The 27,253-nt window shown below is 45.2% G+C and overlaps 1 protein-coding gene and 2 non-coding genes across 3 annotated transcripts in view; all 3 read right to left on the bottom strand.

The window, feature by feature from the left end:
- The window catches only part of LOC135247520 (echinoderm microtubule-associated protein-like 4), a 29,499-nt gene extending 5,765 nt beyond the window's left edge, over positions 1-23,734 (bottom strand). The window contains exons 1-18 of the mRNA XM_064321055.1: positions 23,338-23,734; positions 14,688-14,864; positions 13,554-13,689; positions 10,913-10,938; positions 8,689-8,812; positions 7,549-7,698; positions 7,009-7,081; positions 6,348-6,458; positions 4,670-4,765; positions 4,317-4,451; positions 3,867-4,002; positions 3,631-3,782; positions 3,313-3,438; positions 2,644-2,775; positions 2,347-2,414; positions 2,148-2,236; positions 1,724-1,821; positions 329-416 (exon numbers count right to left, since the gene is read on the bottom strand). Of these exons, the coding sequence (XP_064177125.1) occupies positions 329-416; positions 1,724-1,821; positions 2,148-2,236; positions 2,347-2,414; positions 2,644-2,775; positions 3,313-3,438; positions 3,631-3,782; positions 3,867-4,002; positions 4,317-4,451; positions 4,670-4,765; positions 6,348-6,458; positions 7,009-7,081; positions 7,549-7,698; positions 8,689-8,812; positions 10,913-10,938; positions 13,554-13,689; positions 14,688-14,864; positions 23,338-23,362 (1,942 nt within the window). The 5' untranslated portion in view covers positions 23,363-23,734. The remainder of the gene's footprint in view (positions 1-328; positions 417-1,723; positions 1,822-2,147; positions 2,237-2,346; positions 2,415-2,643; positions 2,776-3,312; positions 3,439-3,630; positions 3,783-3,866; positions 4,003-4,316; positions 4,452-4,669; positions 4,766-6,347; positions 6,459-7,008; positions 7,082-7,548; positions 7,699-8,688; positions 8,813-10,912; positions 10,939-13,553; positions 13,690-14,687; positions 14,865-23,337) is intronic.
- Positions 4,857-4,950, bottom strand: trnai-uau (transfer RNA isoleucine (anticodon UAU)). The gene is made up of 2 exons: positions 4,913-4,950; positions 4,857-4,892 (listed from the first exon to the last, which is right to left on the bottom strand). It is a non-coding gene; the product is annotated as a tRNA-Ile (tRNA).
- Positions 5,541-5,634, bottom strand: trnai-uau (transfer RNA isoleucine (anticodon UAU)). The gene is made up of 2 exons: positions 5,597-5,634; positions 5,541-5,576 (listed from the first exon to the last, which is right to left on the bottom strand). It is a non-coding gene; the product is annotated as a tRNA-Ile (tRNA).
- Positions 23,735-27,253: the final 3,519 nt, after the last annotated feature.

Genomic DNA, 27,253 nt, shown 5'->3' with positions numbered 1-27,253 from the left:
CCAGGAGTCCACATAACGGGAGTGGGACACAACTGACCCAGGGAATTTGGGTTACTCCTGGATTAGCTCCTCCCACCCATGCAGTAAGTAACCACAGGCTACAGACAACTCCTCTCCAACCAGAATATGTAGGTCATATGCGGCACTCTTCCACAATGTGAAAGTACACATACGTATGTTAAAATCTATCTATTGACTACAAGGCACAACCAGCCTGCGTGGCACGTTCACTATTCGCAAAACTGTATGGGTTGAAGAACACCATCTCCAGCCACAGTGTAAAAGCCTCCCTCACAGTCCGGGGGTTTGGGCTGAGCTCCACACTCACAGTATAGGATCTCATAGTCGCCTGAGTTGGACATGATGAAGTTGCTGTCGAGAGACCAGTCCAGATGTGTGATGTAGCTGGAATGTCCCTGCAGAGGATAGAGAGAGTCAGAGAATGAGCGGAATGGGAGGATGGAGGAAAGAAATGGCAGAAAGCAGAAATTCGCAGGATTTTGTCCAAATCAAAGATGTTATTTTAAGTGAGCCCTTCACTATCTATCCCTGCCTCTGAATGCCCTGCATCAGAGGCATAATTAGTTGGCATCGCTCTCTCTCTCTCTCTCTCTTTCTCTCTCTCCCTCACACACATACACACACAATTGTGTGTGAATAAACCTGCTAATATAAAACATCCAAGATAGAAAGATTACATTAAATAAATTAGATTTAATGTGTTATTTTCCAGCAAAAATTTCCCTCTGCTATTTTAAAGCATGGACACTACATTTTTGACTCTCTGGCGCCACCATATGGTGATCCCCATTGACAAGGAACCGGGCAAAGAGGCAAGTGGGAATTTATAAACTGAAGAGAAGCTTAACTACAGAGCGGACATCAATAACAATAGAGTGGAGTGACTCCCTGATCTGCAGAGAATGCCAGAGACTTTTCTCTGATGAACTATAAAATAAGTTGTGCTGTTGTCGTGGGCCTAAATTATTCTGAAGGTATCCATGTGAATCAGGTGACTCATCAGTGAGTGACAGAACCATAAATTCTAAAAATGGAGCTTCTGTCTGAGCAAAATTATCGACTTCCAGGGACACGTGTGCTATTCATCACGCCACAGTGACTGCAGTTCCAGCCCTGGGTGGCTATTTATCTTTCCACAATATACAATCTTGCATTTATTACATTTGCTGAAATTAATGTTGCATGAGTAACAGTGCAGAGCAGTTCAGAGCAAGACATTAAATCTAGTGAGGTTTTGTGAATTCTAATTTGAATGGAGCTGACTTGTCAGCACCAAGAGAAAGACTTTGCTCGCCACAGCCAAGCATTGATCAAATCTTTCTTAGTGCTTTCTTATTGTTCAATAAGGCAGTTTCATTGAACCACAAGCATCTTGTTCCAGCATCTGTATTATAGAAAGCACTGAACTGAAAGTGAGCATAGCATAGTTACTTAAACTACCAGGATATTAAATATTTTTTCCCTGTTTTTATCCAAAAAATTGACATGGAATCCAAAAAAACTAACAAGCAACAAACATACAGTTTAAACATATAGGCCTGGTCTATGGTAAATATATCTAAAGGCATAGAAATGTACTGAACATAGAATAAGATGTATGGCATATGTTTACTGCCTCACTGCACAGAGGCATATAGTATATACACTAGTGTCATTTTAATGCATATTTGAGAAAGAGGTGTGTAAGTATCCCATAACTCACAGTGCATTTCCCATGTCTGCTGTATTTCTTGCCTTTCTCAGACACGCTGTACAGGTAAATGAAGTTGTCATGTGATCCCACAGCCAGCAGCGTACCATCTGAGGACAGAGCAGGGGGTTACGCCAATCGAAAAGACAGAAGGCAGCTCAACACACACACACACACATCCATACACAAACACACCCACACACTCACACTGAAATGCACAAATACACAGCACTGCAGCAGTGAAAGCTATATCCGACCAAAGCGGCAACGGCTACTTCGACGGCTTTTCGCCAAACGGCGCTGTAGCCATTCGCCATCTCTCAACGGTCGGTCCTGGTCCTGACTGGCTCTCCTCACCCAGCGGACCGCCACAGCGTCCATTTGTAAAATTCGGACGGGGCTGGCCGCCCTGCCAGCAGCGGCTTCGCGCGCTCACCTGAGGAGTAGCGCATGGCAGAGAGCTGCTCGTTCCCGTCCGTGTGTATGGCCACCAGGTCCCTCGTCTCGGCATCCAAAGCGTACCACCTGCGACAGAAAGTGGGGACGGGGGGGTGGGGGTGAAATTTTGGGATGAGGCAAGAGCCTCCCCCACCCTCTCCCCCGATGCCCAACACAAGTGTGAGAGAAACACATACTTTCCTGAATGGGTCCCAATAACCACAACAGCACCACTAGGGTGGAAGTCTGCACAGTGTCCTGACTCCTGAGGAAAGACAAAGAAGGAGAAACAAAAAGAAGGAGAGAGGAAAGAAAGCGGTGTACGGGGAGGTCAGGTAGAGGTGAGGTAAGGCAGACAGGGAGAGGAGAGGGGCACAACAGTAGAGGACAGTGCTTAAAGTTGCATGTTTCTTGTTCTCTTAATTGGTGATGCCTGCTTGCTCGGCACTGAGGTCAACTCCCAGTGCTCCCAGCATGCAATGCAGTTGACTTACATCCAGAAGCCTACTCCATTCCAGGGAGTGGTCCACGGAGTTCCACAGGCACACCTGCCGATCCTGGGCACAGGTGAGGAAGAGGTCCTTGAAGGGGTGTGTGGCCAGCCCCCACAGTTCATCCGTGTGGCCCTGGGGAGGGGTGGGGGTGTGCGGGAGGAGAACGGTTAAAGATACTTATGCAGTTGTTATCTGGGACGTAAAAAATGCATTTTCCTATTCCGACCCCCAACACTCTTTTCTCATGTAATTATTTTACAGTTGTCGCAGCATGCTTTAAATGGATATCAGCTGGTGACGAATTCGTTAACGTATATATCATGTATGTTGAATTATGCCATCACCCCTTACTTACCTGATCCTGCAGTCCAGGGTTGTGGAGCACATTCATGGATTGGCAAGGGCAGAATCACCTGAAGGCCGCAGTCTATCGCAAGTGATTATATGTATCTGTATTTGTATCTGCATGACGACACTGTCAGATTCTCCTCTCCTTGGCGGATAGGCTCCAGCAAATTCTGCGACTCTGACCAGAAGCAAGAGTTTCCACACTGATCCATGAAATAATGTGACGTAATGTGCATTTTTCTACACTTTGCATATTGGAACACTACTCGCACAGACGTTGACTTAAACTGTTTCATTTGCATCCCAAATGAGTCTGCTCACCTGCACCTCCACCTGGAAGCCATCGTTAAACGTGCCCCTCAGGATGAAGTTACGGGACGTCCCCACCAGAAACTGCTCCCCCTTCCCCTCGGCCAGTGCTCGAATGGTTCCATACTGCTCTGGCACCTTTCAAACCACGCAGATTGACAGGCAGAAACACTGTGTATCAGCACTGTATGGTTGTGTACATCTGTGTGTCCAGTTACAGTGCGTTTGAGTATCGGTGTGTAGGTATAATGTGTGTGTGCGTGAAAGAGAGCATGTGTGTGTGTGCGCCCACGCATTAGCTGTGACTTCCCAACACTGCAGGACGCCCACCTCAATCTCTCTCTCTGGGTGGAGGCTGTGGTCCCACAGGATGACCTTGTGGTCCTTCCCACCTCCAGTGAGGAGGGTCCCGTTCCTCATCTGGCACAGAGTGAAGAGGCTTCCCTCGTGGGCCTTCATCTGACGGCTGATGTGATACGCGCCTGTGGGCGGAGTCACGGGTGAATGAGGAAGAGGAGGAGCGGCGGGAGGAGACGGCAGACGGAGCGTCTGGACGGGGGCGCTACCTTTAGACCCCTTTCCCGGGGCCGGCTCCGCAGTGCTACGGCTCCACACGATCATGAAGCCGACGGAGTCGCCGGTTACCACGTCGCCGGTGCTCAGGAAGGTCAGGCACTGCACAAACTTGGGCTTCTCATGCTTCTACAGGGAGGAAGGGGAGAGACAGAGAGTAGACAAAGAGAGAATGGAAAGAGAGAGAAAGAGAGACAGACAGAGTGGACCAAGAGAGAAAGAGAGAGGGGGAAAGAGTGAGAGGGAGTGAGAGAGAATATGTAAATTATGAATTGCAACAGAGAGGGCCACCTACAGAAGCAACGATACGAAATACAGAAGCAACAATACGAAATACAAAAAGAATAAGAAACAAATTCTGATGAATCAGAGTATGGAGCAAATACTCTGATGGACGGGGGTGAACGTGTGTGTGAATGTGCACGCATGTGACGTGTCCTCACCCCGAATATGCCCTGCTTGCGTGTCAGAGAGCTGCCGCTCCAGGTCCAGAAGTAGACGTGGCCTTTGCCGCAGGAGACGATGGTGCTGGTGTCCGTCGGGTGGAACTCCACCGCAAACACCGTCTCGTTGGTGGTCTGGAGGTCAGGGCACAGAGGGAGGGGACGGAATCGCGTGTGACACCGGGTGTCATCAGTCAGTATCTTTATAATAAACTAAATATGAACATGGAACAGGAACATGAAGCTATACGAGAGTGGAATGAACAGGGAAGACCAGTGAACATTTGGTAGGGGGTGGGGGGATACTGTGGGATGAACAGGAAAGCAGACAGTGAGGGGAACGCGTGTTTTACCTTCAGTTCAGCGATGAGATTCTTCTTCTGCCAGTCCCAGACAGTCAGAATGTGCTCATTCGAGTCATCAACCACAGCGAGGTGAGTGCCTGAATCCTGTAAGAGTCATCTTAGCTATTAGCGCTGCAGGATCTGCATGTGGGTGCATGCATTTGCATGTGAGGGGGGATGTTACGTTAAAAGACTGTGTTCCAGGTGAGGCTCGAACTCACAACCTCGGCATTGCTCTGCTTTGTACTGCTGTATAAGTACCGCGCGCTAACCGATTGCGCCACTGGAACTCTGCATGTGCGAATGTTATTGCATGTGTAGTGTGTGTGTGCACATATGGGTGTGTTTGTGTGCGCATGCATGGCCAAAGGTAGAGAAGGTGGATGTATAATCCTAAGTGCCATGTTAGCATAACAAACAATTTGCATAGTGACAAAAAGATGTACAATGAGACCAGAGGTGTCAAGCAAAATTCCCAAGGGACAGCAGCGTCTGCAGGTTTTGTGGTTTCCTCTTGATGAGCTGCTAATTAAGGGCTTGAGATGTGTGGATTCTTTAGCCAATAAACGACTTAAAAGAACCATGGGTGCTGAGAACACACTGAAAACCAGCAGACACTGTGGCCCTCCAGGACTGGAGTTTGACCTCTGTGCATTAGACCAGTGGAAAACAACCCTGTTCCTGGAGATCTACCATCCTATTGGTTTTCATTTCAACCCTAATTTGGCACACCTGACTCGACTAATTAGCAGCACAATGCAGACCTTTAGCTGTTGAAGGAGGTGATAAGCTGCAGGACAGTAGATTTCCAGGAGCCGGGTGGGTTACCACTGCACTAGACAGGTGACGCAAACAGTGATACCTACAGTCTAAAAGGATGTGCTCCAGGTGAGGCTCGAACTCACAACCTCGGCATTGCTCTGCTTTGTACTGCTGTATAAGTACCGCGCGCTAACCGATTGCGCCACTGGAGCTCTGCATGCAAAGCAATCTTTGAGTGAGTGCTGTGTGTGCCTTTGCATGAAGATATCTATGTGAGGGTATATGCATGCCCGTGAGTATGTGTGTGTGGGCATGTGTTTATGTGTGTGCATGTCACATTATAATATTACACTACAATCTACTCTTATCCAGAGTGCTGTACAGGAATGGTGGACATCAGTGTTATTCTCAGGAATACAAAATTGTGATATTCCAAGAAGGCACACCAGGGGGTTATTTCACAAAGCAGGATAACAGAGTCAGCTGAATAGCTGTGCTGAGTAAAACTTGGAACAACTCTTATTTAAATTAATGTTCCAGACTTGGGAAGGTTCTGGGTTTTACTCAGTAACCAGCTAACTCAGTAATCCTGCTTTGTGAAACAGGGCCCAAGGCCCATTTATGGTCATTAGGTGTAATGTTAACCAAACAAACAATCAGCTTTGTAACAAACAAATGTACCACTACACAAATACGCTATTTTAGAGTTATCTGAGCAGATAACCCACACAGCAACTTAAAAGACTATGCTCCAGGTCAGGCACAGACAACCACAGCATTTATCTGCTACATACTGCAGCATAAGCACCACAGCTAACCTGACTGCCCCACTGGAGCCCACAATATGGACGCACGATATGGATTTGTGCGAGCAGTATGTGTGTTTGCGCACATGGGTGAGTATGTGCGTGAGACAGATACTCACTGCTTTGGAGAATGCCAGCGAACCGACTCCTCTCTCGAAAGTTCCCAGGCCGATGAGCTGGAGGGTGGACAGTGTGACGGAGTCCCAGACACGGACATGGGGCTGCAGGGTCTGCGGAGGCAACAGGTACCAACGTCATCATTACATAACTAACTATTGGAGTGTGCGTTACTGCATGGCTGTGTGTGTGTGGGAGAGAGAAAATGGGAACATGTACAGCTCCATTAGCAGCAAAGTACATCTCTGCCTGCCATAATTTGAGGGACAATGGTTGAACACCAAATTTATATTACATTTTATTTATTAATTTATTATTATGGACTTATTTTATTTTTTGGAATTATTATTATTATTATTATTATTATTATTATTATTGTTATTATTATTGTGTCTGTTCTTGTTGTTAATATACAGTTAGATATAGTAATTGTTTGGTTCAATTTATGTTCAATATGTTCAATGTCTTTTTGTACTTCTATATTTACGCTTTGGCAATATTAACTAATGTATTTCATGCCAATAAAGTGTGTGTGTGTGTGTGTGTGACAGAGAGAGAGACGCCTGTTCTTCCCTCCGGCGGAACTCGGTTGCACAGTGCATTCGTTAAAGGCATTAATGACATAAGACCAGTCTGCTAATGAGGGGAGGTTGGAACACTCACCCGCCCATCCTTATCCACTCCAGCAACTGCCTGTGCATGCGACTTATCAGGTGAATCCGGGCGAAGAGAGAGAGAGAGAGAGAGAGAGAGTGTGTTTCTATGTGTACGCTTTGGCAATAAGTACAAGTGTATTTCATGCCAATAAAGCATTTTGAATTTGAATTTGAATTTTGAGAGAGAGAGAAAAAGAAAAATGTCTGTCCTAATTTATTTCATGCATGAATGTGCATTCAGAAGACGCATATTACTTCCTTTCTGTTATTCAAAAAAGTAAAATCTCAATGTGCTGCAGAGTTAATTTTCCCATTTGTCATTTCTCAATAGAGAGAGGACTGGGTATTTGCACTGTAATGTATTGGCGCATTTAAAATTAAATACAATTAAAATTAAAATTGAGTAGATATCCCATGATCTGATATCATCACCAATCGCATCAGAGCGCGGAGAAAAAAGAAAGAACACACAGAAGAAAAGAGAAGAAAACAAAGGAAGAGATGGGGAAAGACGACCCAGCTCTGTCGGGCGTACGGAGCGACGCACCATCTGACGCAGTCGGTGTGGCCCAGGTAGTGGCGCTGCGTCCTCTCCTCGCAGTTGAAGAGCACGACCACCGAGGCGATGAAGTACACGCTCTCGCCCGTGGGCAGCAGGTACACGTTCGCCCGGCAGTCGCGGCCCCTGTACCCGTACCTGACCGGGTGAGTTAAGGGCACCCAAGTTTTTTAAAATGAAGATTAGGTAGAGAAATTTCTGGCAAACCCGTTAAATCGTTACCATCACCCGTTAAAGCCTACAGTGGGCTTCTTCCTGAAAACCTGCTGTGATCTCAACCTCAGACCAAGCTCCAATGTACCAAATGCTTCAAGTGCCATGCACAATATTGCCCAATACACCTCTTTTGATGATTTTAACTTGGGGATGAGTGAATGCTTTTCTTACTTTCGGTCATTTTTTTCCCTATTTTCTCTCAATTTTTTGGGTTTTTACCTTTGCTTTGGCAACACTGTAATGCCATGCCCATAAAGCACCTTGAAGTTTAATAGACAAAGAAACTGAAGGAGAAAAGAGACAAAGATATGTAGTCAAACAGAGGGCTGGACAGACAGACCGACAGACCGACAGACAGACAAACAGTTGGACAGATAGAAAGACAGACAGACAGTCAGACATGGACAGACAAACAGACAGAAAGACAGACAGACACTGGCAGACACAGAGAGACAAATAGACAGACAGACAGACACGGGCAGACACAGAGAGACAGACACACGGACAGACAGACATGGGCAGTCAGACAGTCAGACAGAAAGACAGACAGTCAGACAGGAAGACAGACAGACATGGGCAGTCAGACAGACAGACAGACAGACAGACACAGGCAGACAGGCAGACAGAAAGTCAGACAGACAGACAGACAAACACACACACAGACAGACAGACACAGTCTGATAGACAGACAGACAGAAAGTCAGACAGACAGACACAGTCTGATAGACAGACAGACAGAAAGTCAGACAGACAGACAGACAGACAGACAGAAAGTCAGACAGACAGGCACACACACAGACAGACAGACACACACACAGACAGGCAGACAGAAAGTCAGACAGACAGACAGACACACAGACACACAGACAGTCAGACAGACAGACAGACAGAATGTCAGCCAGGACAGGATACACCCACTCCAGCTTCAGCCGCTCCTCGGGCAGTTCGGCTCTGAAGTCCCCGTAGTTCTGCACGTCAGACGGGATGTACATGGTGACTGGACGTCCCCGCAAGAACATCTTGATGTAGTCCCCCTCTGTGTGTGGGGGGGCAAGAGAGAATGCATTAAATCACTCAAAATGATCAAACGCCCCTGTCCAGTGAAACAGACCAGTGACACACGGTGTAAGATGAATACGGTGATAGGGACTGGTTGTGCAGACAAATCATTTATCGATCGGCCTAAAAAAATACCATTGCTCTGTTGTTGAGTTAAACCAAAAAAACTTGGGTTTATTTTCCCTCCAAAATTTCTCGTGGACTCTCACTGAGACAGGTACCTTCAATTTGATATGCATGTTGCCATGACAACAGGAAACAAGTCTCAATTTTTGTGTGCTGTACGATGCGCCCTTATAAATACTGCGGAAATATACTATGATGTGGAACTGGTTCAGCCGACATGCCCCCCAACAGCATTGTGTGTCAGGGCCCCCTCCAGGCACGCGACGACCAATCGGCACGCGGGGAGACGCAGTGACACGCAGAGAGCGCGGGCACAGAGGAGGGGGGTGGGGAAGCCAGAGGTAAACTACAGCTGCAGCCCAATAAACACACAGACACAGGGCAACAGTACACAAGAGGCCCTTACACCATGAGGTAGGAAAAGGGGCGGACCCTTTACATGCTTCATTAAAGGCATACAGTCTAGTTGCCTTTGCATATACCATGTATAATATACAAATGAACAGTAGGGTGACTAAGCATAAAAGAAATGCAAAGAAGTGACCAGCAGTAGGGCTTCAGACCCTAGACTGGTCAGTGGGGCTTAGTGGGGTAACCATGGTTACGGTTACGAGGGTTACGAGGGTTACGGGGGTTACGGAGTTAGTGGAATAAGTCCTGTCAGGCTGTGACCCCCCTCTCCTGGGCGTGGCACTGGGGATGGAGAGGAAATGGTACAGCAGGAATGTGGGGGTGACAAGCGTCATGCTTTTTACCCACTCCGACGAGGGGAGGGGGTGACCATGTAAAGCAGGGGTTCTGAACCATGATCCTGGTGCTGTTACAAAGTGTTACAAAGTTACAAACTTTATATTGTGGGGGGTCAAGGTAAGGTAATGGTGGGTGCCCAATGTTTCGACACATATAAAGCAAGGAGAGCGACAGAGAAATCCTCTATGCACACTCCATTACAGAGAGAGAGAGAGAGAGAGAGAGAGAGAGAGAGAGAGAGAGAGAGAGAGAGAGAGAGAGAGACAGAAAGAGACAGAGAAAGAGAGAGCAGCCCAAAGCAGTGATAATGTGCACGTGCTTGCTACTGAAAGGGCTGCTGAGACTACCATGATGAGCAAAAGAGAATTTCTGCCAGGATTGTCAATAGTGACAGAGTGAGTGAGAGCAACAAAGAGAGAGAGAGAGAGAGAGAGAGAGAGAGAGAGAGAAGGAAAGGGGGAGAGGCCCAAAGCAGTGATGATGTGCTTGTGCCCTCATAGGGCCGTCGACACCCCCAGAACGTGCTCTTACCTTGTCCGTTTTTTTCTCGGGTCGATATTTTGGCTGGTTATGAGACAGAAACACAATCACTCAAAACAAAGACAGGAACAGACAGAAAAATGACACTAAATAAAAATGAACGACAGAAATGGCCTGAAAACAACAGGATGAAAAATGATGAAAACAACAGGATATTCCAGAGGGATTGGGGGAGGGAGGGCAGGGTGTGGTGGTGTATAATATTATGATTGCTTCAGGCCTTTCTACTGTGAGTTATTACCACAAGCACAATTTCCTCTGCTCAAATGCCTGTTAAAAGATGAGACTCCAAGTTCTGAACTCCAGAGCAAATTGAGCAAACATAATGTAACTTAATAAGTAAATGAGAAACTGTGTGACTGATAACAGTGACATCACAGGCACTGGGAAACTCTAATTGGCCAGGCTGTGTGATAAACTGCCTTACTGCCACTTAACAGCATATTTACAGCAGAGGGAAGTCTGAAACTGCCTTTAGTCATGTTCACATTAACTGAAAAATACTGCAGTAGATGCTAAATTTGAACAAAAAAATGCTTTAAATTTAATGATGTGGTTCAGTGTAGTGATGGGAGAGGAGAGAGACAAAACTATGAATGACTGAACAGCCTTGCATAGTTAAACTCAGTCCCATCTGTGCCGAATTCAGAATCAGCCTTACCTTGGCTGATCACTGGGTCTTTGTGCCTGAAAGTAAAGGATGAGCACAGAGGTCAAAGGTCAGACAGACTCCTCTCTGATCCCCTGCACAGAGAAACCCTGGCCAGACCAAATGGCCAAACTGTGACACCAATTCATTTTCTCAGACTGATTGACTTATGGACTTACTGCAATGAATTGAAGGGGTGACATTGGCAAAATGAAAGGGAACAACATGCTTGTGTGTCAGATGCGAGTGAGCATGTGGCCGTCCATTGCAGACTGCTGTCACCCCCTTGAGAACCAGAAAGTATGATTACACAGAAAATGATTAGTGTTTTAGTCTTGCAGTTTTAAACTTTCTCAAGGATTACATTTTTGATTGTTTTCAGTTAGTTTGCTTGGCAAGTTAAATTGTCTTACCCCATTGGCAAATCTTGAAATAAATCAAACTGTCTTGCCTCATTCACAATATTTCAGTCTTATTTAGCAAAAAAGTATTTAGACACAGGATTTTAAGCCTAGACTAAAATTCTTCTTGAGATTGGCTAGAGATTGTTTTGTGTAATATAGTCCCTTAGATGGGGACCTAAGCCTTTAGCACAGAGGGCTAATTGTATTACCATATTGTATTTTTTTGTAGAGCGGATGTGTGTCAGTGACTAGGACATACAACTGTCCGTGTGCACACACCCAGTTGGTTGCTGTGAGAGTTTAGAGGGGTAAAATATAGCAAAATATGTGATTAGCTGTTAACAGACTGTGATGTCACCCCTTGTGAAGCAATAAGAGTATGACTAATAGTCTAATACCCTTAGCTGGGGACCTTGGTCTTTAGCTCAGCTGGCTAATTATATCAAGTTGCACAGCCCAGCTCGCTGGAGCTGCTGGTTTACACCAGCATATGCTGCACAGAGAAAACCCTCTGTTATACGGAACTAATTCCCCACACCCCTCAGCTAATTAATTCATCCCTCACAACCCTTTTCTCTCACACAGAGTTAATCGTCCACACTCTTCTCTCCTATGAGACTAACTCCACATACCCTTACATGAGAAATCCCTCACAACATCCCTGTCTTACAGGAGAACTGATCTTGCATCCCCCATCACCAACAAGACCAAGGCTGGGAAGTAGTTCAAATACATGCATTTTGAAGTGCTTGCATGGAGGTACTTCATGCTGTTTGGGCTTCTCTCAAACCTTTTTGAATGGTTTATACCACTCGGCCATCTGCAAAGCAACCCTTGCCGACAAAGTGTTGGGAAGTATGTTGTATTTTGCAATAACCCTTTCCTTTATCTGAACATACCATAAGGGTTGGGGCGGCAGAGTAGGATAATGGGTAAAGAACGGGCCTTGCAACCTACAGGTCGCAGGTAAGACACTGTCGTTGTGCTCAAGCTACCCAGAGCAAGGTACTTAACCTGCATTGCTTCAGTATACATCCAGCTGTATAAATGGTTATAATGTAAATGTTATGTAAAAGGTTGTGTCAGTTGTCCTGAATAAGAACGTCTGCTAAATACCAGTAATTTAATGTAATGCACCCATCCCACTCTCTGCTGCAGGGCTCGTCCCTGCACATTAACTGCACCTGTCCTGCTCAGGCAGGAGATGGAGAGAGAGACACACGTACTTCTCTGCGTTCTTTGCGGCCTTGGAGAGCAGCTTGGAGGTGGAGGCGGCCTTCACCCGCTTCGTGCTGCTCTATCCTCTCCCGCCCTCCCGCGTGTGCTCTGGGAACGCCGATCCACACACCCACGCTCGCCTGTGCCCCTGCACACACGCTGCACACACACACACACACAACACCACACACACATGCACACACACAACGCAGCACACACACACACACAACATGCACACACCATCACCACGCACACACACATGCACGCATGCACACGCACGTGCACACCCACACAGACACACACACACGCACGCACACACACACGCACGCATGCATATGCACGCAAGCACACACAGACACAGACATACACACACACGCACACACACACGCACACACACACGCATGCACACACCAGCACACACACACACACACGCACACACACACACACACACACACACTACACACACGCACGCACACACACACGCATGCACACACACACACGCACGCACACACATGCATGCACGCACACGCACACACACACGCATGCACACACGCATGCACACACACACACGCACGCACGCACACACACACAGACATACACACACGCACGCACACACACACGCATGCACACACACGCACACACACACACCCACATGCATGCACACACACATGCATGCACACACACACATAGATGCACATACATACATACATAGATACATACATATACACAGACAGATACGCATGAGCATACAAGGGAAGATACACAGACAGATTCGAATTAGATATACATTATTCATTTATAACAGTAACAGCGCCACACAGTTTTAATTCCACAACACAATGCAAGTGACTTTTGGCCCAGGTCTGTGTCACTAATGGACCCTGGTACACCAAATAGTACTTTGCACAATATAAATTATACCAAGTTGGCTGAGCTCACCAATGGGGAAAATGCCTGGTCAATAAGCCAACTTCATTAAGTTAACTATGTGATCAGTAACTATAATGGTCAGCCAGCACGTGTGTCATTACCTCTTAGCTGCAGAGGAGAGGGTCTCCTTTCTGGCAACAGACAGAGAGAGGCCATCTCTGTGATGGGCTTTTCGACCCCTGGAGCTCCCATTGGCTATGCAGGACATGGAGTAGGCCTCACGTAGAGGATTGTGCCCTATAGGGTGTGATAGTGATATGGAATATCAGAAATACAGACAAAACATACAGTATGTATGATCACATTTGATTGTAAACTGCGTTTAAGAACGTTTCCAAGAACATTTCAGCATTCATCGTTTTTTTCATATCTGTATTTGTTCATGGCTGTTTCCTTATGCAAATCACACGAACATGATTGTGCATAAAATTTACAAACAGCCAGCATTCATCTCATACATGATTGAATCTAATATTGTTTTTTCGTTGGAACATTTTTAAGAACGAAAGAAATAATAATGTAAGAAAAGTTTTGTGAATGAGGCCCAATGCCTCACAGACAGGCGTGTTTGACTTTCCTACACAATTCACTTTAAAATGCTACTTACATACCGGGATTTTCCAGGAACAATGCTTTTTCCTGATATTTTAAATAGTGGATTTAAGGGAAATGTTAAACTCTAGTCAGCACCAAAGATTATCAGCATGGTGGAGAGGGAAGACTTGTCTTGGCATGCTTTGACTGATGTCCCCCCCCTTTGTATCGCATGCACCTATCAGAGCAGGGCACAAGGTCGTCGCCAAGCAGGAATGCAAGCATAGGCAACATCATAATATGTTTAAAATGAGACTAGAACTGCAGCAGTGACTTGGTCTTGCCAAATACCCACACACAAACACATACACACGCAAACACACACACACACTCACACACACACACATGCACACTCCCACACACATTACATTAAAATGCCCAAACAAGGAGAAGACATGGCTGCAGTGTTGCAGAATATTATCCCCTCATTAATTCTGACACACAGTTGAAAAGAGATAGTTGTAAATTAAACACATCATTTTGGGCGGGGGAGCTGTTACCTCACTCAGGAAAAATTTAGGATGTCAGAGAAGAGAACGGGGTGGGCGGGGTCACAGGAGGGACGTATAAAAAGGGGCGGGAGGTGTCAGACGCTCCAACGGGGCGAGCTCAGAAAGCGAAGGGGGAGGGGCGAGCCGCACCTTTGCCGGACGGTTTCTTGGTGGTGGCGCTGTCCTCGGAGTGAGCCAGGCGCCTGAGCACGTCGGCCAGCGCGGCCTTCAGCACCGCCAGCTCGTCCTCCTGCTGCTGCATGCGCAGCTCCAGCGACGACAGCCGGTCCTGCACGTCCGACGCGCTCGCCGCCGAGATGCTGTCATCTGGGGAAGAGGAAAAGGACAAAAAAAAATTTCACACTGTATTTTTTCTCTTTCAACTACACCAGGGGTGGCCACACCAGGTCCTGGAGAGCCGCAGGGTCTGCTGGCTTTTGTTTTTAGTCGGCACTTAAAGCAGGCGATTGCAAAGTTAACTCACCTTACCTGGTTTCTTTGCTCTAAGTGGTTGTTGTATTTAAGGTGAAAACAAAAACCAGGAGCTCCCTGGGACCAGGGTTGGGCGCCACTGCACTGAAAATCTAAACCTGATATAAATCTAATATTTTGTATATTATGTGTTATAATACACATCGCCTGTAATTGGTATTTCTATGCTTTGGCAATATTCACTGGTTTATCATTCATGGCAATAAAGCGCTTTGAATTTACCTGAGAAATAGATGTTGAGGGGGAGAGAGAGCGACAGTTGAAGACAATGGTAGGCAAAAAGAGGTAGAGGAAAGGAGAAAGCGAGAGAAACATACAGAAAGTGAGAGATATGGGCATAACATTATTAAAAGATATAACACTGATGCACAGCAGTCTTTACCCATCAGTGCAATACTTAATCATTCCTTGCTGCAATTACACAACAGTGCTCACCACAGCATCACTACAGTAGTGCTCCTCACTGAAGTTCTACAGCATGGCTCACCAGAATTTCACTACAGAGCAAAGCCACTTCTCGCTAGTGTTTTACAATACCTCAGCACTGCTCACAAAGGCAGTTCTTTCTGCAACATTAAAAGGAACACAGTGCCATACCACAGCAGCCTGCTATCACACACCACCCCCACTGAAACATCAGGCCACATCACAAACCGCTAGCATTCTTACAGACACACAGCAATAGTGCAGCGCTGTGATTCCACAAGACAGCATGCACAACACAAACACAAAAGGGATGTCCCTCACTCTTGCACAAGAACAGGCACAGGGCTGATGTAGCAGACTCATTCCTATACCACCTGTCATAGGACTGGTGTAGCAGACTCATTCTTAGACCACCTGTCATAGGACTGGTGTAGCAGACTCATTTTTATACCACATGTCATAGGACTGGTATAGCAGGCTCATTCTTATATCACGTCATAGGACTGGTGTAGCAGACTCATTCTTAGACCACCTGTCATAGGACTGGTGTAGCAGACTCATTCTTATACCACATGTCATAGGACTGGTGTAGCAGGCTCATTCTTATATTACGTCATAGGACTGGTGTAGCAGACTCATTCCTATACCACCTGTCATAGGACTGGTGTAGCAGACTCATTCTTATACCACATGTCATAGGACTGGTGTAGCAGACTCATTCTTATATCACGTCATAGGACTGGTGTAGCAGACTCATTTTTATACTGCCTGTTACAGGGCTGGTGTAGCAGACTAGTTTGCTCAGTCATGTTCTCACATTTGTGTATTTTTCTTTTTATAGTGCCTTATCAGTGAAAAGCTTTTGAGTCACACCTCAACACAAGGCTTCCTTCCAAAACGCAGTTGCTTTTTCTCCAAAACTGCTAAAAAAACATCATTTTAGAATTGCCAAAGTTAGACCTGGCTTTCCTAGAGACACATGCTATTACACAGGAAAGTCAAGAGGCAAAGGTTAGCTTCGGTGTTAATTTGCAGGGATTAATGCGGTTTTACCGCGTTAATGTGATCAGAGAGCTGAAATTCATGGAAGAGCTGACAACTGAAACGAAAATGCTGAAGATGGCGGGAAGAACAAAACACTGTATTCTATATTGCGGTAGGAAGAAAGAATAAGTGAAGTCAAAGAGTGAGCACTGGCTGTACCAAAGACTGATGCATTTTTTGTACAAGCAGCACTTGTCTTCAGCCAACTAAAGGCCAGGACAAAACGCCCTGATTTAGAATCCCCGCCATGCAAAGGATTTTCATCTGGAAGGACACAACTAGGGTAATATTTTTCTAAGCAACGTATCCTGCATACCAATAAAAGCTAATGCATTTAGGGGGGAAAACCACCTCCTTAACTGCCTTAGCCTTCCTGTCAGACATTCCACCACCAAGCTACTGCACAGTGCCTGCCCTAAAACTGCCATCTCCTTCCACCTCCCTTGAGTGTTTGTCTAAAACAGATCGATACCGGCGATTGATCTTTCTCCACCACCATCTCATCATTCTCAGCAGGGGCTACCAACATTAGTCTCTTTCTAACCTCAGACCCTTCCCCCATTGTAAGGTGGGCCTTGGCTGCAAGCCTGATTAACTGTTTTCACTGCAGGGACAGGTGCTGGAGCCCAGTATTGCGAGGAACAGCTTCACACATTTACTCGAGATGGGAGAAACCGAAGGTTTCATGAAACTGTGTGTTGCATTAGTCACTCACTGATTAGGCAAACAGCTGTATTTTTCTTTGGATAGATATGTCAAATGGGTCAGTGCTTGGCAGCTCATTGTATCTCTACCCCTTACAGGTTTCACAGAACCTTGGCTTTCATTTCCCCTACTACAGCCCAAATGTGATAACCAGAGAGCTCAATAAAGAAAGCCTAACCTCAACCTAACCGCCCCCCCCCCTTCCTCAGGGCCTCTCCCTCCCTCTCTCCATCCCTGCAACCTCCTGCTCCCTCAGCTCTGTACCACTCTGAAATGAAAGTGGTTTGACAAGTGCTTTCATCATGGCCTCGATATCCTCACAACATCTCCCTCTGTCTCAGTCTCTCTGTAGCGTTCGCTCTCTCTCATACACACACAGATAAAACAGCATCAGCAGATTCTGAGAAGAATCCATGGAGCAGAGCGGTTCTGCTGCCCCAGTTTCATTTGCTTTCATTAACAATTTCCACACTGCAGTCCCTGAGAGAGGCAGAGAGTGCTTCCCTCTGTCTGTTGACACAGAACTAGCTATCTCAGGAACATAAGATCTGACTAACATAAATACTCTTATCACCCTCTCTCTCTCTCTCTATTTCCTCAGTAAATCAACACAAATCAACATAAATCAATAGCATATCAAGCAATAAATGTAAACACACTGTGGACTCTGAAAGAAACAGTCGTTTCATTTCACATTCAGTGGTCCATTGCTCTACACTTGAGGGTTAAGCCCCCTGCTGCTGTTGCAACTTGCAACGAGCGCTCTGTTAACTAAGCAAGAGAACCTGAAGTGCTGGACGACTGTGCTCAACAGGCTGCGCTCTGATTGGTCATCACGGACATCACGGTCTCTGCCTACTTTCTGCACTCCAAGGTTTCCATGGAAACGTTCCAGTCAGAACAGGCTGCACACTAGAGCCTGATTCCAGCTCTGCTCTCCAAAGAGACTCACGACGCTGCTCCACTGCACTGGACTGCTCTGCACTGCGCAATGCGCTGCATGATAGAATGAGGTCATCACTCTGCGCAACCATGGGCCGCTGCCATATGAGGCGACGGGTGCGTCCCATTTCTCTTCTCTCCTCGCCTCCTTTCCTCCACTCCTCCACTACCACTCGCCTCCTAACCGGAAGTATGTGGAGGAAAGGAGGGGAGGAGACGAGTTTGAAGCTGCTTCGCGAATACAGTTCTGTGTGCTCCACTCGTCTCCTCCAATACTGGGACACTGGAGGGAGGGAGGACACAAAGATTGGTTTCCAGGGCACGGAGGAGGCGAGTGGGTAGTAGAGAAATGGAGGATGTATTTTTTGAGTACTGGGACGTACCCCAGGTAGACCCTTTGTGCCTGCCCAGTTGCTTCAAGATCGGGTGAGGTCATCACTCCATGCTCCCATGACCTACTGCAAAGCAGGATGATGTCATCGGTCCATGCCTCCTGCACCAACATGACGCATCACTGTAATTCAAACATGGCTAAAATGGCCGTCTAGGGGCTTTCTGACCAAAAGTAATAAACTCGTTTGGCTTTATTCCCACAACAGTAAATATTAAATTATAACACCTGAACTGGGGTTTCATTAGTCCTTCATCAGCTCTGAATAATTGCCAAAAACATTGTAAAAAGCATTATGAGCAAATTATATCTAACATGAGGTTATGAAGCATGCAGTTGAAGCAAGCATTCATATGAATTATAAATCATGTGCCAAATGCTCAACATAACTAGTTTCAATACTATGAAATGCCTAGCTATGAAACGTGTATTCTTACGACCATGGTTATGGTATATTATGTAGCACTTATTAAATTATTATTCATGCTACATGAAACAAAACAGGCAGGATAACCTGTTCATGTATATTTACAGGCACTTACGGATTAAAAACAGAATTTTTCTGTCTGCAGGATTAGTCATAGAATAATGCTTACACTATCTACATGTCAAATAAGTCAGTAAGATGACTTGTTAAAATATAGAAAAAGTAAATAATACACAATCAATCAAATTTATATTTAGCCCATCCAAAACTGTGAAAACCCTGAGAACCTAATGGATGCCAGAAGTAGGTCTACAATTTGTGGAGATCATGAGACTGCTTGTCAGATCTCAAATGTGTGACCTGTGATCTGGCAGTGTTGCTAGGAAACCACAACAAAAATATATGAATTTAACATCTTAACTCTGCACCCCACCCCCACCAACCTTTTCTCAAAAATTCCCCCATCCCTCCCAAAAAATGTAAACCAGAAAGAAACTGTTCCATTAATCCATAACACAGCCCCCCTCCATATCCTCCATTAACATACACCTGACTACTCCCAGATTAGATGCCCCTATTCCCCAAGCAGGAGTAGGACAGTTTCAAATTTAATCCATACTAAAGCCTGTCTATCTCACAACAACATTAATTCAGAGATTAAAGCCCCCCTGTGGTCTGCCATGGCTGCCCTATGGGCACACCCCCAAACACCCCCCCCCCTTCCCACCCCCCAAACCCCACCCCTACCCACTCCCGCAGGGGCAGATCACGCTTTCTTCTTTTCCAAATTCATTAGCATGGTTTCTGGTGTAGCCAGCTGCCCATGTATGTAGCTGCAGCCATACGGTACCGTGACTCCCCGGGGAGAGTGCATCACAGGGAATATCAGCCTATCAGCATCCAGCCTTACCGGAGGACGGAGGATCTTTATTCAAGGAGAACTGGTGGAGAAGATGAATTAACCCCTGCAGCGCACCATGTGGCTCTCACTGAGACTCCTCCCCCACTGTGAGTGTGACATAACCTCAATCTTCAACTGAGATTTCTGTTAAGCTCAGATACTCCCCTCCCACCCAACTGCCCACTGGCCCAGTAAACTGGTTTCTATGCCAAATACCCTATGCCCACCCCCCACCCCCTCATACACAAAAATACAAGCACTAGACACACAGAACAGTCACTCAGTACCAACAATGCAGGAGAGAGGGATCTTCAGGCACCAACTGCCCCCCCCCCCCCCCCCCCCCACACACACACACACACACGCTGCCCCCATGTGGCTAAAAGACAGGGGAATCCCAGGCGGCTGGAGAGTGCTGTTTAGAAACCACCTCCGAGCCTTTCACTGTGTTCCCCTAAATGTCTATGTAAGGCTCTTGTAAAATTCCATACAGGAAATGCTTTAAACTGAACCCCATATGACCCCCAAACTTACTGTACACCCACGGCTTCCCTCCAATGCACCGACACTTTCTCCTCACCCTGCCCACCAAACCTAAAACATATCCCCTTCTACCCATTAGAGACTCACAGGGGTACCGCTTCACTCAACCATACCACCTTACATCCGCACATCTAATCTCAAGCAGCGTGCGCATATATAACATGACTAGACCCTGTTCTGGCCGCCTGGCATGCAGTGGATCGGGAAGTGAATAGATTTTGGACGTCCGAACCAACCACTTGGCTGTATTAGTACTTCGAGGATGGCCGAGCCAACTTCAGTTTTTTTGTGACCTCGGGCAGACAGAGGATCCCAATGTCAAGTGTCGTCAACCTCGGATGTAGTGCTGTAATGTGCACTAATTTCCTGGAAGTCATCTTAGGATGATAATTAAGGACCCTCTGCCTGGCACTGCAGTCTCCAGCAGCAAGCATGGCTTGGCAAAAAGAGACTGTTAGGCCGCATCCTGGCCCTCTAAGCACCCCCTGCACTTGGCTTGCTTCTTTATTGGGCTTTTAGCTGTGAGGCACCTAAGCCTTGGCACAGGAATTCTGCGGCGTTGTTTTTCGCCTGTTCAGAAACATCTGTTTAGGAAAGCTTTTAGTCGGCTGTAACCAAACAGCTGTAGCACAGCACTACCATGTACTGAACCTCTGTTTCTCCCTGCCTGTCAGTCATTGCTAGAATTCATTTATTATGATTGTTCATAATCAGTCTCAATCTCACTCTCATTCTCTCTCTCTCAACCTCTCTCTGACTCAAATGGCTCTATTCTTTACTGGCATGGCTACAAGGGTACACTTACATTGCTAAAGCATACGCTAACATACCAAACCTCAAGAATGAACAGCAGCAAACACAGTTACAGCAGATACGTACATAAGAAAGAAAGAGCATTCTACATCTACAAGACATAAATATGAAATTAGCGCACAAACCATATAAGGTCTTTGTTTTATTCTTGTGTTACTGACTGCTCCGCAGTTTGTGGAAAGTGGCAACGTACCGCACTGCCAAAGCTCCAAAGCCACACATGCCTTTCTCTCTCCAGACAGGAATGGCAGCCTCTCAATCTCAGAGATGGCCATAAATTCCATATTTCACGTATTGTCAAAAAAATTCAGCTCTGTTTCTTCCTCTTCAGTATGGAAATATAAGCAAAAAAAATGGCTTGTCTGGACAGCCAGTTTTTCCTGTATCCGAACCTCTAAGTTGTGCTTATTAAATCTTATTTTTTTGTCTTTCTCTGTGGACAAAAATAAGACTGTAACAATTTGCAACTCTTTTTAGGTTAGACCCAACAGTAGATTTACACTCATTTCTACAGTCTCCCTCTTGTGGTCAACCCTAACAAAGGCTTCACTGCCTCACATATGCTAGTGGCGGATGGTAGCTGGCTCCAATACAATATACTACGATGTTTACTCAGACCAATGTCAACGAGAAACCACAGTGGACCACTCATTTCTAAATGATACTCATTGAAGGATATATTTACAGTACAGTTCACATTATAATGCAACCCAGACACAGAAATATTGACAAACATACACACAACAATGATATTGTAGAAGAAATAGTGGACACATAAACACAAAGTGATGCTATCAGACATGGTAGTACTGACCCAAACACTAAAAAGATGGTAAACACAGCTAAACAGACACAAAAACAGAGTAATGACAACAAACACAGCTCAGTGCTGAAACACACATGAATGACACCACACACGGCAGTACTGGCCCAGACTGAACTGTGGTGCCAAGAACACACAGACCCAGACATGCAAGATCACCAAACCCCTGGCAATACTGACACAAACACAGAATCACACTATGCCCTCAGAAATACTGACACTAATGCTAAATTATACTTCATACACAATGGCACTGACACAAACAGAAGGTACAGAGCCAAGCACAAGATGTTCTTGGACTGTAACACACATGTGATAACTGCACAGAGTAAACCTGGAGAGGCACACACAGCTTGGGCGGGTGCTAAGCACAGGGCAAGTGAGAGGTAAAGAGGAGATACAGTATCTGCTCCTCAACTTGACTGCCCACATGAATATTGATGGGTTCTTAAACATTTAAATCCACAATGGCCAGTGAAAAACAAAATTTTGAGCTATTTTTGCCGCTTAAGGAATATTGTCATGGATTCCAATATGAATCATCAGTCTGAATGTGTGAAGACAGTGCTCCCTGCGTACTGTGTGTGGTTCAGCAAGCATTTAGAAGACCTGTAATGCATATATGTGCTGTCAGAAACGGCCTCAAAGTCCCTAGACACAGAGACGGCCGCAACCCTATCAGCGTGCGGACCAGACACTGATTAAACTTCATAACAAGCCTGCAATGTCCCTATAGCCCGAGATCTCGAGACTAAATAAAGGCAACCAGGGAATTGTAAATGATTAAATAATTTCGAGCCTTCCACATTTGGCTCTCCGATCACCAAGGCGTTAAGGCTTTCTGTGTAAAAATATTAAAACGCAACATCTGGATATGTTACGCATGAAAACGACAGAGAAAAGAATACAAAATCAAGTAATTACATTCTGCACGTCGCTTGACATATTTCATGATCTGTCAGCTACGGTTCTGAATGTAGCCTAGTTGATATTCCAAACACAGCTAGACAAAGCGTACTAAGGCTAACCGTGTCCAGACAAAGCAATGTAATCTCAAAGACTACGCACAACATCGCCTTCGACATTGTCCTCTGGATAAAAGCGTTGTAAATTCTCGCCTTCAAAACGACATATACAGCAGACCACATCAAAATAATGTTACAATTTGACATCCTCCTGTCTTCAGACAAGAACAGCCTGAATTGCCCCTTCCCTATGTCCAGACATTCCATTGAATATAAGAGCATCACCTCGGCAAAGAAAAAAAAGACAATTAAATTAAATGCCACTCACCTAAACTGCCGGCAAAACCGTCCATTTCTGGAAATATCCACAGATGAGATATGTATGTACTTGTTGGCCGCTGGTTCTATGTACGTTCCGTCTTGCAATCGAGGAGGAGAGTACTAGATTATGTAAAGGCAAGCAGGAGGTTTCTTCAAACCGTCCCTTGCATCAAATAGTGATGCTAACGTGTTTGCCGGATCGGCGCTACCCTCAACCGGCTACGCAGCGCCACTATCGGTGCACTGAGCTCTGCGTGTCGCGTTCCTCCAACGGTGGGATACCCGTGCTGTGCCAGGCTTTCGCGTTTCCGACCCCGCCTGCTTTGGCGCAGGGAGTTTCCCCCTGTCCCGCGGACCTGACTGGCTGTGACAGTGCGCGTCTCCCAGTCTAGGCACACGGGGTCATTTTTGATGATAGTACCTTCCTTTTGTCTGAAGTCTAAGCGAGATAGGTCGTGTTTACACGCCGTACACGCTGATGATAATGATTACAACTGCGTTTAGATTTCAATTGCATGGTGTAATGTGTGTATCTGAAAAAAAAAAATAGGAAATTCATACATTCTGAAGAAAAGAAAACGACACATTATCCTATGAGTAAAACGCTAATATTATGTATTAGACTACAGTATTTATAAATGTTAGATCGAATGTTGCTTTCACTGGAACAATGTAAGTTTTCTGCCCTTCTATGTATGTTTTATACATAGAATGGTATCTGACGTTAGGCATTTGTTTTATATTTATTTTGATATGTATTATTATTATTATTATTATTATTATGTAACATGAAAGATTGTATAGCCTAACCTATGTTATATGTGCCTCAAACAACAACTAAAATGATACAAAATTCATTCATTCATTCTTTCATTCATTCATTATATAAATGTGCTTCATTTTTTTCTTTTTTGCCTGAAGTACCTTTATATAATTATAGTATAATTGCTGTTCATTTTAATTACTTTGGTTTGGTCTTACTCTTTACTGTGGTTTTCTTGTGCGATACGTGGTTGAAAATTAGGATTTCATTTAGGATTAGGATTAGGGCAAAATTAGAGCAATCGGGGGCAGCTATGCCGTACTATCGCCTGCTCACCAACGGTTGGTGAATCAACTCCCTTGCTGTTTTATGGGTTGGAGGTGAGATATGGGATTAGTTTCATTTTGACCAGAGCTGGTCGAACGAGACTAAAGGGGGGTGGGGGTGGGAGTGGGGGTGGTGGTTCTGATTTTCGCAGACAAAATTTATATGGACAAAATTGCGACCTGATATTTTTTAAAAAAAGGAAATACGACTTCAGAACAAACATGCCATGCCATGTAAACTGTTACTCTGCCAGGGGCATGTCAGTTATATTGGTTGGAGAAATCGCTTTTCGTTCCGCCCACAACTGGAGATTTTCTGTGCAAATGTTACGTGTAGGCATTTAGCGATTCTCTAATTAAACTGGAAAAGGTTATCATATTTCTTGAATGGGTGTCTTTGCGCGTGGTCAGGGCGTGTGCTGTGTTGTAGGCGAGCGGGCAGATTTTTCACTCCATCAGCCGTTCCAGAGCCACCAGCCTGCATCCGCCTCACAGAGTCTGGGCCAAACCACCCCCAGACCGCCCACGGACTGACTCATGTCCCAGATCAGTGTGCTGCAAACAACTCCCTGCTTCACAGAGTCATTTATTTTCCCTTCCTAGTGTTCTAAAAGCAGAGGCTGTGCTATTTGTTTTTTTAGTGCACATATTTATACATACAGGGTTCAATAACCACAAAAGTAAAAGAGATGGCTAGCATTCTGGGACTAATTAAGCAAAAGACAAAAGGCAACCGTGAGTCGAAACCGTCTTTTCAATAGAAAAATAGCTGTTCCAGGTCTGAGAAGTGAGTTGTACTTCAGCCCTTGCCTATAGCTTTATACTATCTGCAAATTGAGTGAATATTATATTTTAATGTAAACCACATTGATTTCTTCAAAAAGAAGGGTGGAAGAGATCATTAGGTCACATGAGTACAACACCAGTCAGGATTCAGACCCAAAACCTTCAGGTACATAACAAACACACAATGCTACTTTAACATCATAGTGTCACGATACTCTCCTGCGGCTCAAGTTACTGTCCTCGCCTCTCCAATGAAGTCAAGGGTCAGGGGTCAGAGGTGAATCCAATTAACTGGTTCACTTCACCACAAACCCTAATGATAGCTTGTGGCTGCAAATTACAAAGGGAAAGGTCATTTGTTCAACCAAATGCACAATCTCTCCACATGCAATTCATAGAAAGGTAACAATTGGCTCTAAATTCTGGGAGGACAAAAGACATAGGCTTTGGAGAAAAAGCCTTTAATCTAACATATGCATAAAGTACATGTTACGCCATGCTGTCTCTCTGATTCCATGTACTGACTAATAATTTTCTTCGACGGCAAGATAACCTTTACAGGATGTGGTAATTTATTCTGCTTCCTGCGTGTGTCATAGCATGTTGCTATGACAGGGATACCATTCACAGATGTTCCATAAACAGCCAGAAGGCGGTCTGCAATCCCAGTCCTATGTATGGACTTCTCAACATGTATTTCTACAAAAGCTACACATGGCATTTTGCCAGGTTCAATTTAACCATTTTTTAATGCAGGGAATATTTCAGGGCTGTATTTATTCCATACATTCTGTATGGAATAAAAGGTCAGAGGTCATTAATTGGACTCGGCAGAGTTTGTCTGCTGTTATAAAAGGTCCTCATACAGCAGTGTGTCCATTGAGCTGATCATTAAGTCACAGCATTGTCCAGGGAAGGGGGGTTCAGTTAGCAGGGCATGCAGTATAATGGGTTTTTTGTAACCTGAAGGTTGCAGGTTTAATTCCCAGGTAGGACAATGCCGTTGTACTCTCGAACAAGGTACTGAATCTGCATTGCTCCAGTATATAGACAGCTGTATAAATGGATGTAATATAAATGCTATGCAAAATGTTGTGTAAGTCACTCTGTATAAGAGCGTCTGCTAAATGCCTGTGATGTAATGTAATATGATGGCATGTCTCACATTACGGCGCAATAGGAACTCCTTTGGGTTGATCCTGCACCTGCAGTCTGTCAGATGAGCACTAAGACCAGGTCCTGACTTGCACATACTTCCTCCCACAGAACACACATACACTACAGCTGAGGGTTTGAAGTTAGAGCGGATGGGCAGAGGTGGAAAATCCAGGTTCAGAAAGTAAAAGTCATCCCCAGTATTTGGTTCCAATCACATGGATTTGCTAATTAGCATAAATCCCCACCCAGGAGGTAGAACTAATTGGTGAAATCAGCTGGCTGAGTTCATACGTAGATGAAACACATGGCAGGACTTTAGCTTTCTGACCCCTGGACTTTCCACCTCTGCTGACGGTAACCAGTAGTTATTTGCACTTCATGGCATGAGTGTGAATGCCACTCCATCTACTGGCCTCAAGGTCTAATTACATGAAATGGACTCACCCTTTGATCCAGGTAAACAACATTTTGTAAACTGTTCACCGATTACTTTGGGAGGAAATTTTTCGACATAATCATACATGGCACATTAGCATTCCAAAATAATTTTGTGCAGCAAAAATAATTGAACACAATTTTTTTTAAATTGACCCTCTTATATTTAAAAGGGTAAATAAAAAATATGTGGTGTGTGTGTGTGTGTGTGTGTTTAGAGGGATTGTTCTTTTTTTGTTATTTATTTATTTTTAATTGTATCAGTTTAAGTGTCAGTTATTTTTTGGCCCAGACACTTTCTGTGTGCAATGCAGGACATTTTAGATATTGCTGATGATCTGCCATTATTGCAGTGGCTGTTATCGAGGCATTGGGGGGCTTGTGGTCTAAAGCAAAGACAAACAGTAGTCTACTTTTATCGTTAACAAGACCATTCATTCTCCTGCCTACAATGA

This window comes from Anguilla rostrata, chromosome 2 (genome assembly GCF_018555375.3).
Source record: "Anguilla rostrata isolate EN2019 chromosome 2, ASM1855537v3, whole genome shotgun sequence".
Classification (NCBI taxonomy): Eukaryota; Metazoa; Chordata; class Actinopteri; order Anguilliformes; family Anguillidae; genus Anguilla; species Anguilla rostrata.
Note: the sequence above shows the minus strand (reverse complement) of the source record. Positions and strands in the feature narration are given on the sequence as shown.